Raw genomic sequence first — 17,968 nt, forward strand, 5'->3', positions numbered from 1 at the left:
GATCTTTGTCCGTGAAATGATCTCTGTGGTTCAAGCCTCATGATTTTTCATCAGTATAATAATGATTATTAACAGAATTATTTTATTATTAACAGTTAGAGAAATTAAGTGCTGTAGATTCGTTCCACATTGTGTGTAATCCTTTCATCAATTAAGCATTTCCCAATATTAAATATAAATGTTTTTATTCGAATTTACCTTACACATATGTATATATATATTCGTCCAGATTATTATCCAGACACACTCCAGCATTCACAATTTGAATTATGAAATAACATAGTGGATTCCCGTTTTAACACACAATTCATACACTTGTCCCTAAATATGCATAGCTTAGACAGAGGGACACCCTTGAGACGCAATTTATGTAGATTGAGTGCTTAAATTTGTACTGAAAATTAATAACCGCTGCAAAATTTTCGTCCTAGACCCAAATAATGGCAGGTGGTTTGGGCATTGCTAAGTGAGGTGCTACGTCTGAATTTTTAATTGCGTTTCAGTGTTTTCGTGTTGCTGCAGGAAATCATAAATTTGGCAAAATTGAAACAAGACTGAATACACAAAATTGAATTCTCTATTTGTTCGCAAAATTAGGATTAATGTAGGTAGACATTGAAACCCGGTCTACTGTTTCTATAATCAATACGAAACTTACTGAAAATAGTTAGAACTTTCACAAAATTTAATATAAATATGTACATATTTTGTCAATTAAAATAATTAATAGGTTCTCATGAAAACATAATAACTTTCGTATAAATCTAAGGTTTTAAATAGAAACTTTATAGAAACTTTTAATAAGAAAATCAATAATTCATTTAATCTCACCTAAACTTTAAATTGGTTATTATAATGTTAATATTTTAGGAAAATATTTAGCTTTCAAGTAAGGCAATCATAAAGATGGTTTTAATTATATTACTTATGATCTGGAATACACCTCTCGTGAAACTGTTTACATTTCTCTTCCCAATTCTTAAAAAATTCAACACAAAGTAATTAAAGTGCAAAACGAATCGAAATTGTTTCTATCCTATGTCCTTAAGGCTAAAATGTTATATAAAATATATTAAAATATTCTCTCAGACATTTGAAATGTTTTGTTGGATTTTAACGAATCAACGAAACTTATAACAAAACAGTCTGATGGAGTTCAAAATTCCCTCTTCCACTTTATTTTAAAACTAAAACAAATTAATTTATTAAATAAAAATAATTGTAAATATTTAATTAAAAGAAAAAAATGAAATGAAAAAACTACCTCTGAATATTGCTTGAATTTATTGTTAATAATAAAACCTTTTCCGTGCAGTTAAATCAGTATTTGAAGTATTTTATTGCTTGTATTTTAAACCTGATAAGGCAATTAAAGAAGGTAGCAAGGCAAAACAATTGCCACGACAAAAAACACAATTTATTACCTGTGTTGGTTCCAAAGTGCATCAGCTGACCTTTAAGTAAATTAAAATGTGCAGAATGAGTGGGAAATTTTCGAGCGGAAAATGTTTTAATCTTGAACAGGATGAGCGTTCGGATAGTTTTTTAGCAACATAACAGAACTGGGCGAAGATAATACAGCAATAAATTATGGTCGCGGTTCGTGACAAACACACGAGTCCGACTTAATTACAAGTTATGACTAATTACGACCGACGAAAAAACCGGAAAGCTCTCTTTTAAATTTTCGCTGATTATGTTTAGGCACGGAGGATTTTCACCACACAGATATCACTGTCAAGAGGTGTGATAAACTAATTAAGCACCTCGTTGCTGGGATACCAGTTTGACTGCTTCTGATATATCGAACATTATTAGCATTCCAAAACACAAATAAACGGTTTGAATTAAGGGAACCACTTTGTCTTCATCTAGTGTTCCTTGATAATTCTCCATATTCCTGTTAACTATGAATTCAATATATTCATTCAGTCTTTAACCAAGTAATCTTAGAAAAGCCATGCGAAATTCTAAATAAAACTGGCAACTGAGATTATTAAAATTATATATTAAGAATGTCATTTTGATAAATAAAATTTTCATTTAATCAATTCACTCTTGATGAAATCGCAATGTAAAGGGGAACAATATAGTGAGAGCACGTATTTATGAATGAAATTAGTGAGCCAGATTCCGAATCCTTGAAATCAATATCAAAGTTATCTTCACACCAGAAATCAAACCAGTTCATGCCGGTATGCATTTCAAATGATTTTAGAGCTAAAACATATTACGCCATAAATTCACTGTGAATGTTTCGAATATTAAATGAACCTGTAAATTAAAGGAAGCCCAATATTTCTGTCTGGTTTTATATAATTAATTACGTATAATATGTGGAGAATTAATTGTACTTCATGAGATACTTATTAGCAGAGATATTCCTTAATAAAAAGTAAAAATTTATCGATGACTCTCGTATTCATTAATATGTCGTAACTCGTTAATCAAACCACATAAAAGTTACCACAAATAATTGTGTACATGCCCAATTAGATTTGATATCGTTTTACTTATTTTCAGCGGGTTGTACCCTAAACTAAAACTAACATAATAAAATATAAATTTAACAAAACTTATAATCCACTCAGCAATCACAAATTTGTGCAAAATGGACAATTCTTCGGCAGCAGTCAATTTAATTTGGCTGCGTCAAGTTGTTCTTTTTGAGCAAAACGACCGGGCCCGCAATCGGATTTAATTATTTGTTCATGTCTTTATCATGTTAAAACGTCAAACGTGAGTGGACTATGGTTGTCGAGATAATTACATTTAAAGTGAGAGACAGGAGGGATCTTAACAGACGGTCTATTGCCTTATGATTTTCTGCGAACTTGAAAAGAGGGTCTGGACGTCTCGACGATTCGATCTTGTTTAAAACAAAGACGAAAATCGTGTCGGAAGTGTGCTCCGTTTAATCTCACACACACACTTCGCAAATTCTGCGAGCATGCCGAAAACAAAAATAAATCCGAGAGGATAATCCTATTAGTAGGAACAAAATCTAAATTACAAAACGGAGAAAAACTGTGAGACATATAAAGAGCAACCGAAACCACTGTAAAACTAATAAAGGCAACGAAAAAGGAACAGAAAAACACCAAAGAAAGCCATTATTTTTCCTCCATTAGAAAAGCATAGGTAATATAACAACACAAAAATAATTATAAAAAGACTTAATTAATTTCGAATATCTATTAAATGTTAATTCATTTTATTTTTTTTTTTTTTTTTTCATATAAAAAGCAATCGCATCTAGAGAAATGTGCATTGTCAGCAGTACACGAAAAAATTCAACGAAAAAGTTGAAAATAAATCATGTGTTATTGTATTTATAAATAAAAGAAAACTGGGTAATAAATTTATAAGCGTGCGGGGAAATTTTTGTTACACTGGGACAGTAAGTCGAGGTGGTACATTAATTTAAATTTTGCCCTCGGCTGTGTAATCATTGCCACGAAACCCGACCACATTTTTTCCCTAATTTAATTTTATATGGTTGAAAATATTAACTTGTTTTGCAGTATCTTTCCGCAACAACTACATTGTTTCCCAATGTAATCAAACAAATTAATATTTAAAATACATCATTTTTGTCCTGTGCCTAATTTAAATAATTAGTGAATATATAAATAAATATATTAGTATCGATTTGACTAATTTCGAGTGAACATACTTTATTATTAGGAATTGATATCATTAAATTTAGTATTTCGTATATCTTATGTGTAATCATTTAACTACAATGGGCTTAAATACGGCCTTTAACTTTAAACACCAATTAATTAGAATCCATTATGTGGTCGATTTGTTAACTGAAGTGTAAAATTTTTAAAGCTGTGAAAACTATGTAGGAAAGCATTAACAAAGTTACATGAAACGGTATAATTTTGCATTCAGCGGTTTTGTACAGAAATTTCACGTCTAACTACATTTAGCAACGCTTGTTGCCTAAAATGATTAAGCTTATAGCACGAAACACGAGGCTAATGACTTTTGATTATGATTTAGGATTTTGCTGAAAGATAATCAGTTTACTTTCACTATGGGAGATTAAAATGTTGTTTTGGCAACTAAAAACTCAAAACATTATGTAGCCTGTAAAAGGGAAATGAGAATTAATTAATTCACACTCAAATAATTGTTTGTAAAGGTAAAATATCACCTTTGAAATTATATATATATTTACAGTGACACTCGCATTTTTGAACTAATTCATTATTTGATTTGTTAAAATTAAATAAATTAATTATGATTTAAAATTAATTAATATCATGTGTTTTAATTTTAAAATGTTAAAAAGTATGAATAAATTTGATATTCTTTTAAAATAAATGCAAAAAGTTCTTGCTAGAATGTACACCACCGATTAGGTTAAGAAATCGAATTTTCACATTAAAATCTGCCAACTACAAGAACGTGAGGTGAAGTGTAAATTTCGTGGTCGTAATTTATTTCTAATAGAAATTAATTACATTTCAAAACTACTTTACATGCCAAACTATTAATATCTCTTGACACACACTTCGACGTTCACACTTTGAATATGATTAATGATTGAGTACCTCCGTCCTTTGTGGTTGGATAACTTGATATTTGCTTTGAGGAAAAATTATATTCGTTATATTAATGCACAATGGGAACTTTCAAATAGTATTTTTGTAAAGATTCTATTATGGCATCACAGTTATTATGTTATAAGTGTGTTAATTGGATTTGTTTTTGTTGAATGATGATAAATCGAATTTACTTTTCCTGAAAGCAAGAATAAATATTTATTGTTTCAGATTATACTGTACTGCAGCAATATTCTGTAGTATAAATTTGCATAAAATTATTTTAGGGTGATCTCTTGAGGGTTTCACTGAGATTATCATAAATTACTTCTTATTGTTGACAAACATGTTTATTTTATGTCTCTCAATGACTAAAAAGTGATCAAAAGAAGCAGAACCTCGAAACTTCCCTCAATCAATGTAAATGTAAATGTAAATGTTAACTTGTGTAAAATTAAACTATTAAATATGGATAAATTGCAAATTAAGATATTATACGCTTAGACAATGGAGAATGACGTCAAAAAAGTGAAAATTTCAAAGTTAAGAAGTATAGAAAACTTATATTGTACTTACAAATTTATTTAAAAAGTTACTTTCAACACCGTTTTTATAATTTTGTAATACCACATTTTTACATCATCAAATAAGCTTGAATTTGTACCTCAATAAGGTGCATACGTGAGATTAAGATTCTTTTCATATCTACATATTTTATGATACGCCAACTGGTAAAGAAAAACAAACAAAAACAAAAATTTTCATATTCTATTTATATTTTCGCATAACTTATATCTAACTGAATTATTGATACTATTAATTGTAGATTAAACTTCCTGTAGAACAAAGTTCAAAGACTTTCAAAAAAGTTTAACTATTTTACATATAATAAGAACATGTTTAAATTTGAGGATAGCAACTTTCTTATTTCAAATGGCTTCTATATTTAAATACGTCTTTAAAAATTAGGCTTATAGTATATTAGAAGAAATACAGAGTGTTAAAAAAGTGCCTTAAGGTCTTAAAGAACTTGAGTCCAGAAATAAACTATTTAATAACATCGTTGATAAAAGATTTTTGAATATGCATACATAAATAGTTATACCGCTTAGCAGAATTTAATTTATGTGGTAACTGGCCAATCAACCAGCCTTTTGTACCCGAACTTATTGGATGTAGTGTAAAGAAATTGCGGCCACATTAACTGGGACCTCCAAATAACATGTCAAGACTTTTTATAAGTCCGGACTATTTCTTGGCGACCGAAGCCCCGCAAATTTGCCGAAGTTTTAAATCAATACGGGAGCTCCGGCAGTTTCGGTGTTCAGTTTACATGCCATAAAAGCGGTCCTTCTACGCCTTCGGATTTTATAAACAGTCGGCTTGGTCCTATGAATTTTAATTATAACACATTGCCGCCATGGTCGTTAGCGTCTACAACGCTCTGTACTAAATCATTCCTGGTGCGCGTAACAAGCGTTCTGGATGTAGTTCGCGAAATTCTCGGCAACACCCTTTATTCGCGACTTTCGAATTTACAGCCGGCAAACGTGGAACCGGCCCGATCCAGCCGCCAACGAACTATCTAATGCACCGTAAAACTGAATGGACGAAATCCAATTTTTCATCCCGGCCCAGACTATCGTAAAGTTTTTATGCAGTCTAATTATCAAGTCTTATGGCCATGTAAAGTTTTTAAAATGTCTGTGGGTACATTAAATCAATTTTTAGAGCACGCATTGTGGAGCCAACTTTTGTCAACTAAATTACAAATGTATGTATATCAAGCAAACGAATTATTTCATATTTAAGGGGTAGTTCATTACACATTTTGTAAGTCACCCAGAAGTTCCATACGAAATATATAGGGTGTCCGCATATTGGCGCACCACCTTAAAGGGACATATTCCTGATGCATAAATAAGTATTTAAAGTTTTAGTGAAAAAAATGAATTGAAAAATTGAATGACAAGTCTTTTGATAACTCTCTTGGCATTATCCAAAGATGTATCACTATTGGTCTACTTTTGCATCATGTCTCTCTTCAAGGTGCTACTCATACATCCAAAACCCTATTCTTTAAATTATTTCTTATTTAAAATACATACACAACCCCGAAAAATTATGGAATACTTTAAAAAATTAACAAAAATGAAATGTTTCTTTTCTTTTATATATATATATATATTTTTTTTTTCAATAAATTAAGGATACAATTTTAAGAAAAATCTATCAATATTTATTGAAAAAGAAAAAAATAAAATGTGATAGGAGAAATAATTAAATATGACAAAATTTTAACATTTTTCAAGTTAAGTTTATATTCACTAATATAGAGTATTTCCATCACTTGCATTAATGACCTTTTGACAACGTCGCCTCATACTTAAAATTAATGTTCTTGTGACATCCTGTATAATGCCCTCCCAAATTTCTATGATCTTTTCCTCTAGTTGGCTTAAAGTGGTTACTGGTGGTTGAAGTGTTCTTATTTGTCTTCCCATATGGTCCCACAAATGTTCAATACGATTTAAGTCCAGACTTCTAGCTCCTTACCATTAAATGCAACATGCATGCAAAGGGTGCAACATGAGATTTTAGGATTTCGCTTGTATAAAGAAAACCTAGACTCAATGAAGATACTCTCGAGCAAAATTCAGTCCATCCCTATGATGTGTTGCAGTCAATAAGGGACTTATTGGAGCACGGTATGGAGTTATATTGTCTTCCTTTAGTCTTCTCCTTATAGTGTCCTGACTTATTCTTACATTATAAGTCAATGAAAATTGTTGTTGCAGTAAAGTGCTGGTTACTTACTTCTACTTACTTAATTATAGGTCTTGTTGTGGTGAATTTATTCTTTTTCGTCCATGTCCAGCTTTTCTTTCATTAGTAACCGTTTCGTAAAATCGTTTAATCACCGATTGTGTCACATTTGGTCGATTTGATATCTCATTTTGACTTTTTTCTTCTTCGTAAAGAGCATCGGCCACCGCACAATTTTCTTTTGAAATGTTACGATTATTTGCACCGTTTTAGTATATTAATATTTAGAAAGTAATTGTAAACCGTAAATACATACAAGTGCAAAACAGTTTATATTAAAATATATAAATCGTAGCTTCATCAGCGGAGAGCTGTAAAGTGAATAATGGTAAAGCAAACTTTGTTTTCCAAGAATGAGATTTCTTGAGAAGTACTCACAGGTACCTTTTTAGTTGGTAAGCTACAATCCAACACCCCGTAATAAATTACGTGAAATAATGATTTTCTTAATAATACACTGTACTCGAACGTGGTGTAAATGATCTAAGTTTTATAGTTTCTTAATCTTGATAGTAACCCCCAAAGTTTGTAAACATACTTAATTTTTCTACTCATATCAACGGACGATCTAATTCCATGCGTGGGGTCAAAAATTAATATTACACAGGGACTACAAAACGCACATAACACCAAATATTTCCAAATTAATTTAATGCATTTATAAGTATCAGAGTGTGGATATGAATTTTGGACACACATCATATACCCATTAAACAACCAGCTTGGTGCTTCGCGACTTTGTCAAATTGGATTGTAGAATCACGCAAAATGGCAATAAAAAATTCCCAATAAACTGATTATCCTCGAATCCTGACCCTTGCGGTGTTCCAATACATTAAACGCGACCGTATAAAACCATCAGGTAGGCGAGCAATTTGCACACAAAACAAATGACTACTGACATTACACATTAGTCCCGCCCCCCACGGCAGCATTTCAAGCATGGAACCATGTAACACGTCATTACTGGAGTTTTAAAGGCAATCACATCAGACCGCACTTATTATTTTTCCGGATCATAAAGTACGCCGACACACAAATCATAATTTTTCCGCGCGCGACCCCCGTACTACGTGGGGGACCAGTGCCGTATCCGATGCCTTTATTAAATGCGTTGTGCTGTGCCATATTATATTATGTGCTTGCAATCGGATCAGTTCATACGTGAGATAAAGACCCTTTTATGGATTGGCGTCAAGTTTTGGGCAATTTAAATAAACCCACTAAATTTGATGTACACATACGAAATTTAGTTAAATTTTTTCATGAATATTTACTAACTAGACCAACAGATCATTAGGCAGCAAAAGTAAAATACTATGCGTTCAATATTAACATAATATAAACATAATTATAAAATTAATGGAGTTTCAAAATACGTTATACATTTCTGTGTTTGATTTTAAAATCTTAACTTGTTTCGAATGCTGAGATATTAGGTCTGAGGCTGATGTAATAGGAAACCCAGCTACCCCAACTTGGCAAACTTGCTTATGTATAAATTAATTAGTAATAGGATAACCGTACTTTCTGTTTAGCTTGTGATAAAGTAAGTATATAAAGGGTTTCCAAATAAATTTGATATCTAACAAAAATAAATACATTAACGGTCTTAGTCTATAACGAATATTAATTATATTTAGGCAAAGAGATACAGTAATATAAAAGTTATATTAATATACCTTCGATATAATACTGACTTACTGTTAAAGTAAAATCATTAAATATACATTATTTTTTATTTGTACGGAGATTAACTTCAGTTGCATCGAACGTGGCGAGTCGGGTCAAGAAAGCCATAAACATAGAAATCACAAAATATGTTCTCCTGTTCCTTTATTATTGGAAAGCTCACCACCGTACCCAATAGTGTCCATTATTTTTGCTGTTATACTAATCAATAAAATGAAAAGGTTATATATAATAAATACAATAAATATAACTAAAAATAAGAAAAGTTACAACTTTGTAACAATTTAAATTTTAATTAAGACTAGTTGCTTGTAGTCGCTTCTTTTTTAAAATTCAGGTGAAATGAGGTACATATTGTGCAGTAAACTTCCAGTATACCATAAATATATCAAATATCTCGACTTTAAAGTGTGTTATACGCCACTGAAACGCCGTGAAAAAAGTTAACGTTCCCAATAACGGATTAGATAAGAGCCAATAAAAATGATTATGAGGGTGTTCCACACTGCATTGTATATTGCAAAATAAATGTTTGGCTTTTTACGACGGCCATCAAAAATAGTTCCCGGTATTGCAGCCGAGGGATAAAATGTTCCATCTTTCCCTTTACGTTCGTTAAACAGTCCTTTGAAGAACGTGATAAAAATGGACATTCAACGAATGGAAACAAATAAATAATTTCAAATAACTACTTTGTTAAAGTACTGGTTCAAAAAAGCTATTACATTAAGAAAACGTATTAGCATTAAAGTTACATACGTTACAATATCCTCACATTGAATTATTAATAAAAATAATAATGATAAAATGTTTAGTGTTATTTTTTTATTGACACATTCATTTATATCTGCTGCGGAATGAGTTAAATGTTTTATCAGTGACAATGAATGCACTCATTACCAAACGTCATAACGTTCGAATTTCGATTTTATAAATTGCGTTTACTCTTTTGACACTTTCAACAGCGGTTTTCATTCATTTTTATTGACGTTCAGCACAATTTGAAGGAAAATTGACACAATGATTATCTCCGTCATTTAATAACTTCTCATGAGAGAATAGCATTTGTGTCGAAGTTGAATATCATAAATTGCTAAAGCACGAAGAAAAATTTATGTGTAAAAACATTTTCGATTGCATCAATTAACTTAAAAACAGAGCGCTTCCGAAGGTTATATTTTTATAAAACACATCTCGTTTGTGTTCTCATAAATAATGGCCCTATTTATTTTTAAAAGCAAAAATCTAATAACGAGTAAAAGTAATGACGCAAATTACACAGCAGACCACCCTATTCATTTCGCCGTGTGCATCCCCTAAATTTATGGATAAAAGATAAATGACCGAGGAAGTTCGGAAAAAGGTAACATGTACGAGGCTCGGGCTTCTGTAAGTTAATGGTTCAAAATGCGTACAGGGGTCCATTTTTCCCAAAAACATTGAGGGAGACTTGGCTTTTAATTAGGGTTCCCTTGTCACTAAACCAGATGATAAATAGTGTACGAAAACTCATAATAATATCGTCAAGTATACACCTTGGGAATAGCAGAAATTTAAAAAAGTTGTTAAGTAAATTATATAATATAATCAATTACGCTTTTGTATATTTCAAAATGTGTTTGGGATTCTAACGACTAAGTACTTATTTTCGTCTAGATTTTTTTACGCATTTAATAATATTGCCCACATTATTCCTCTTACCTTCCCATTTCAAAGCTTAATTTAACGTAACAAAACAACAAAACGTCAATAGAAATTAAAGTACGCGATTCAACAGCTAACACACAAACAAATAAAAATGTGGTGGTGCACGAGAGTATTCCACGGAAGCATCGAATCAACCAGCCTTGGTTATTCAACGGGAAAAATAGACAGAATTACCATTGACCACAAAAGCACCGAGAGTACGTTGTACAAATAAATGTCGGCGTATAGAATATCAAGGAACCCGGCTTTTCGAACAAATCAGATTTTCCGCACCAGTTTTTAAAAAAACCGTTAATTCATTTCCGAACGTGTTTTTTATTGCGGAACTTTTTTTTGTGAGATAGTGCATTAAAGTTCGGGAGTAATATTGAACTAGGTTTGGGATCTGCATAATGTTACCGGGGCTGTCGTGCAATTTCGTTTAGTCCAAAGGAAATGTTCGTTTAATTGATCGATAGTGATTGATAATGTACGTTGTATCCTTCTTATAAACTCAAACTAGCTAAAGTGAGTAAGTGGAGCACCAAATTAATAGGACGATATCGTAATCTAAAATCCTCCAAACGCCTTAATTTAATAATGCCTCGGTCAAGTCAAGCGAGTGAAAATGCTGGCTTCCTCACTGATTTAATTATCTGTTTAGAATTTTAAAAAGCAAGTACAACACAACCAAATCGTTCTTTTAAATTTACCTACTTACACATTTAAAAGCATCATTAAAATAACGAAATTAATGTGTGCAATTCTTAACTTTGGCAAACATGCTATTGTGCATAATAATTATTTTAACATTTGAGGGATTATTCCTAGACGGATCAATTCATTGGAGAGAAATTTTATATTGTCGCAATAGATCCGTGATACTGAAGATACTGCACAGGATCCATTAGAGTAGATAAAATATGATAGGTATAGAGGTTGTTTTGCAAGTATAATGCCCTGGTAAGTTTCACGAGAGGCCCCGGAGTGAAATCGAGGTAAACAGATAATGCTTGTCCCCGGCGACAAAATAGGGAAAACTATAGTTTTCTAGGAATATATTTTCTTTGATATAACGCGAGAAAGCTACTCAAATAACTTGCGTCTTTTTTTACTTTGCATAAAACCTATGTCAATGTTTGGACGCTTTCAGAGTTCTATATAATCTCAACAACTTTATCATTGAAAATGCTTCAATTTGCTCTCCAAAAACCTGCGATGACAAATCCTCACATATTAAGGCATTTCGGCACCGCAGATCTGAACTAAACATGCGTGTGTCAATGTCTCATTTACTTAAGAGGAGGGTAGAAAGTTTTGCAGATTTTTATTGGGTACATGTAAAAAATCGGATGAGAATTTAGCCTTGAAAACTTTCTGAGGGACAATAAAAAAACAGATAAAGAGAAACATTTAGCTACCGCGCGATAAAAAATTCTGATGTATTGGTAGACGGAATAAAGAGTCTCCAATACTTAATATTTATTGCTTTCGACGCATACTGATGTCAATCAATGTTCCGCTCAAATTTATCGGGCGCGCCATGTCCGGATTATTATGGCGGGATAGTTTTATCGCTATCCCAATATAGACCACCCCCATTTTATGTCGTACGTACGTACGTACATCCTTCGATATTTCCATTACAAATGTCGATGCCTATCAAAATGGGGTTGTTTCGTTTGACTAAATCCATCTCGAAATATTGTTTCTACATATTGAACATAATTCATTTTTTTATTAGAAATGAAAGACATACTGTGTTGTTTAATTATTATTTTAACCGCTATTTTAAATAATATTCTAAAACGTATTGTCTTATTTAATATTAATATATTAATTAAAACTGAACAGATAAAGGCGAGTATTTTACAAAATATAATCATATTTAAATACAAAGATAAGTGTTAAAATTTAGAATATATCAATATTTATTAATTGAAAAAAAAATAGTAATACAACTTTAAGAATTTGTGATTTATCAAAAACTGTATTAATCAAATTTATATATAGTACATTGGACCAAATTTCATATTATAACAGGAATTTAAATAAATAATTTTATTACATTAGTAGTTTTTACTTAAAAAATTACTTTCCAAAGATGTTTTATCATAGCACTTCAGATATATTAATTACTGTACCATTGCAATTATTATATATTAAATTTCGGAGTAATGTACATGGAATTTCCGAACTTTTACTGAATATTACAGTATATAGGATTATCTTTAATTATCTATGTCAATTTGCCGAAGGCTGGCATCATTTAAATATTCATAAACCATATTTTATCACTAACGAACCTACTTATTTGTTTTTACTCTTTTTAAATTATTCTATTTAAATTATGTTGATGAAATTTTACTAATTATTTTTTTAAATAATTCATTTACTTTAAATTAAAATTATTTGAAATTGGTATAAAACTATGCTCTGAAGGTAAAATTAAATTTTTTAAATAAATGATATTCCTTTAATTCTATTTATTAGCTATAAAAATTTAAATTATTAAAATTATAAAAGTACTTTAATTTGTTTAGCTTCAATTTGAATGCATTACCTTTGCAATTATCAATTTAAATAGATAAATAAAATGAGAATATGGTTGTCATTTTCAAATATTTTAGCGTTAATTCTTTTATTTAATGTGAAGTGTTAAAATAATATTAATTTACTACATTATTTATATACAACTACTGCAACTACAAACTACTATATTTACAATATATATTATTGTATACAAGATATCAACGAATCCATTAGACAAGGACACTCGGTATATCAAAATGAGATCTGGTATAGGTAAATGGTAAGGAGAGAGGAGTTTTCGCCGGAAATGATTCTGTTATCGAATTTTTAAATGGAATACTCTGTATATTTTTACACATCAAATTGCAACCCTTTTTTGAGAGACACTTTAAGAAAAGAGGACTTTTTGGTGAATCTAACAATGCCAAGAATTGCCTATTTAAAAATTCGAAAACGGGACCATTTCCGGCGAAACCAGAAGTGATCGAAAAGTGAAAAATATTCGAAAAGTCTGCTCTCCCCATACCATTTACCTATACGAGATAGCATTTTGATATACCGAGTGTCCTAGATGTTATGTATTGCCTAATGGTATATATTTATAATAAAAAATGTTTTAATAATACGGAAAGCTATTGTCCTATTTAACTGTAAACTCTTGGATAGCTCTTCTTGTTTCTCTCGGTCTTGGTAACGGTGTATTATATTTTTAATTAATTTCAAAGCAAGTTTCAAGCAAAAATCGCTAGAAAAAAATCGATTTAAATTCACAGAGAGAAATGAAAAATTATAAAGTAAAAAATTTGCACATTTTGTAAATTGTAAATAAAAAAGTACACGATTTTTTAAAGAATAAAATTGGATTGACCAGTTGCAAAGCAGACAACAATAACAGAAAAAACAGTAAGTATTGATATCCAATTCAATAAATATAGCTCATATTTAATATATTTTAATAACTTACTGTAGTTATAGCCAGTACTGTATATTATTTGAGTTTTTGCCTTATTCGATCATCTCGTTAACGAGATAGATTCCATGTTATATTCAATATTGGTTTGGGTATAAACTAAACAGGTTTAGAGGAACCAATTTCGCGAATATCACAGGAATTATTGTATTTGTGGAGCTACTAATGCTTAGGGCCAGAACAAGAACAAATGTATGACATTCTATGAGAACAAGTCAGTATTACATGTTCAAATTCTCACTGTTTACCACAATAGGAAAAGTCCTAATAGTTGTTCATCATTTTTAACTGTTAAAATTGCATTTTAATTAGCTTTCTGTTCACCATTCTTTATTGTCACGCTCGGTATCCTCACAAAACCCAAAAAATATTTGTGTCATATATTTTATTTGTCAATTCTACCCGTATAACTGAATTCCGACAATAACACACCACAATTTTCCGGTGACCGAGTGAATTTTTGATGAAAACCCGTCCCGGATAAAAGACGTCGAAGGAACAAAGCTGACAATGTGGATACAAGGTATCACAGTGACAAGTTTTAGATGTCCTTCAATACGTCTATAATAAACGTAATAAATCATCCGGGCAATATTACTTTCTCCCGATATACAGGTGGATCGGTTGGGATGGATCTAGAAAATTTATCAACAAATCTTTTTATATTGAATATGTTCAATTCAAATAACAGTTCTAAAGTTTTATTAACAACATTAATAACTGAATGATAATTTACAAAAATAGTATGTTAATTGTGAAGAAATAAAGAATTTAATATACGTAAACACGTCAGAATATTTTCGTGAAATTAAAGCATGTTTCTTGGTAATATATTAGTATGTATGTACTTCTTTAATTAGTTAAAAAAGCCGTAAAATTAACATAATATAAAAAAATAAATTCATTAAATTTCTCATTATAACATATTTGTTTAGTCCAATTATCATAATAAATTATTCGACACCCCGGATAATCAGTCGAATATATAGTTAAAAACGCGTTTGTTATCTGTGATTTTCAGGTTTAGTTCCACAACATAATGAGGTCCATCATCGCCATATACTTATTATCAGTTCTCGGTACGTCATAAAACTAAATTTTATTATTAAAATTGCAATTCTAATTTTATAATTTCGTATTTTAGTTCAACAGTTTGACGGAATTTATGGTAAGTAATTAATAATGTTTGTACGAATATAAATTGCTGGCCCAAATTACAGCCGGAAATCAAGTTCTTTTATTAAAAGTTCAATATGAACTTTCAATTACGTTTGGCAAATAAACTGTGGTTTTAAAATTGATCTATTAAAAATTGAGTTTAAATAGGTCCCGTGTAAAGACACACAAATCAAATTATATTTCACTGTTTAAACATAACTTTTCTTATATCTAAAAGTTTTAGAAAGTTGAAATAAAGTTTTACCATATTAAACGCAATAATTTCTTTTAATATATTAATTTTGTTTTTTGATCCCTAAAATGAGTTTTCACAATTTCTAAACTTGAGACCCCAATAGAATAAAAATTTGTAGCTCAGAATAAGAATACAAATAGTGCTCTGGCTATATGACTATTTTTTAAATGTTCCATTTAATTTTTCGATTTCTAGGTTTGGAAACTATTACTGTATGTGAAAACAATGCCTTGAGTTTGGCTTGCCCAGCTGGAACTCTAATAAAGGTTGTATCTACATTATATGGTAGAACTGATAGCACCACATGTCCTGGACCAATACAAACAACTAGTTGTCAGTTATCTTCTTCTTTATCAACAATTCAAACAAAGTAAGTGCAGATTTTTTTTTAAATTATTAAACCATAATACTCTATTATATTATTATAGATGTAACAATAATACAGAATGCTTCTTTGCTGTTGGAGCATCAGTTTTTGGCAAACAAGACCCATGCCCAGGTACCAGGAAATATTTAACTCTCAAATATGACTGCATAAGTAAGCATATTTTTAAAAATGTTCAAACATAGTTTTTAATTTTCTTCCATTGCAGATCCTACTATTCCTACAACTGAAGCACCAGTAACTTCTTCAACATCAAATCCCAGTAAGTACTTAAATAAGACAAATTTTTATCAATGAATAAACAAACAATAAATTCACAGATGCTGAACAAATTGCTTGTGAGAACACCAATTTAGCAATAACCTGCCCATCTGGTACAGTTATTAAAATAAATGACGCTGTGTTCGGCAGATCTGATGCAACCACGTGCGGAGGACCCGCTCAAGACACCAACTGTAACTCTATTAATTCTCTGTCTGTTGTAGTTACAAAGTAATATTATCTTATGTATAATAAAACTAGTTTCTAAATATTATTGTTTGACAGATGCGAAGGACTAGAAAATTGCACTGTACCAGCAGACTCAAACGTTTTCGGTGGCGACCCTTGTAGAGGTACTAAAAAATACCTGTCTGTTAAACATAGTTGCGTACCAGGTAATAGCAAAAGTTTCTATTTTTACTTTACTCTTAATTAACTATTATCTTTTAGCAACAAACACAAGAACTGCCATTGGTTGTGAAGGTACCACTGTTGATATAACGTGTCCATCTGATACTACCATTAACATTAAAAGTGCAAAATACGGCAGAAGTGATGCTGCCATATGTCCAAAAAAATCTACCGCTAATACAAATTGTGTTTCCGAAAATTCGTCGTCCGTTGTCCAAACTAAGTAAGTAACAACTTAACTGAAAGAATTCTTATTTTCTTAACTGCTTTCAATATTATTTTTTCAGGTGTCAAGGGAAAGTTAGTTGTTCTATAAATGTAAACAACGCTGCATTTGGTGGAGATCCTTGTGAATCAATTTCTAAATATCTTACTATTGATTATCAGTGCAAGAGCAATCAACCAATTGGTAATTGAAATTTAATATAAAAAAATACATAAAATAAATATTTTTTAAATTTTAGTCGTGAAATCTAAAACAGCATGTCATGGACAATCTTTGAAATTAGAATGCCCAAGTAATCAGGAATTAGTAATCGTCGAATCTTTTTATGGACGAGGTGGAAAGGACTCTGAAGAATGTCCATTAAAGAATGTTCCTACTAATGATGAAGAATGTGAAGAGGAATGTTCTGCTGACGACGCAATTCAACTGGTTAGAAACAGGTATGCATATCTTTATTATTTTATGTAAATCAATATTTTTCATACCGAGTTTTCAGGTGTGCCCATCTTCCTTCCTGCGAGATTCAAGTACAAAGCTTATTCTTTGGTAAACCTTGTCCTGGAGGTCAAGAATATTTGTCTGTTGATTATTACTGCACTGGTAATTTTTAATATAAATCTATCTTTATTGATAATATAAATATACATATTTTCTTTTTCAGAGGACAATGACATGTGCGATGACTAATGATGTACAAAGACAATTTATATTTATATTAAATATTGAAGTTGGGTGTTATAATCGGAATAAACTATCGAATAAATAATCATGTGTTTTATTTTTATAATTTTTATATAGAAAATTTAAGAAATATAAAAAAGTGTAAGCATAATGTTTAGAAAAGAATATTATGAATTAAAGTAATTGCTATCAATAATTGTTTAATTGAATTCGATTTACTTATTGAAAATACTAAAGAATTTTATAATTAAAAGCTCTTAAACTGATTTTAATATGAATTAACTAAAAATAAAAAGGATACATAAATAAATTTTATAGAAAAAACCTT

At 30.5% G+C, this 17,968-nt stretch overlaps 2 protein-coding genes across 2 annotated transcripts in view; one reads left to right on the forward strand and one right to left on the reverse strand.

Moving 5' to 3' along the window:
• LOC109595704 (zwei Ig domain protein zig-8) overlaps nucleotides 1–17,968 on the reverse strand; it is a 270,657-nt gene that overhangs the window by 217,867 nt on the left and 34,822 nt on the right. The gene's annotated exons all lie outside the window — the stretch shown is intronic.
• On the forward strand, nucleotides 15,283–17,725 carry LOC109595692 (rhamnose-binding lectin). Its single transcript, XM_020011109.2, has 12 exons — nucleotides 15,283–15,341; nucleotides 15,407–15,430; nucleotides 15,872–16,046; nucleotides 16,105–16,214; nucleotides 16,270–16,323; nucleotides 16,382–16,553; nucleotides 16,608–16,717; nucleotides 16,773–16,956; nucleotides 17,021–17,142; nucleotides 17,198–17,399; nucleotides 17,456–17,559; nucleotides 17,621–17,725. Exons 1-12 carry the CDS (start codon nucleotides 15,302–15,304, stop codon nucleotides 17,644–17,646), a joined length of 1,323 nt encoding a protein of 440 aa, XP_019866668.1. The 5' UTR covers nucleotides 15,283–15,301; the 3' UTR covers nucleotides 17,647–17,725.

Source organism: Aethina tumida, chromosome 1 (genome assembly GCF_024364675.1).
Source record: "Aethina tumida isolate Nest 87 chromosome 1, icAetTumi1.1, whole genome shotgun sequence".
In the NCBI taxonomy this organism is placed as follows: Eukaryota; Metazoa; Arthropoda; class Insecta; order Coleoptera; family Nitidulidae; genus Aethina; species Aethina tumida.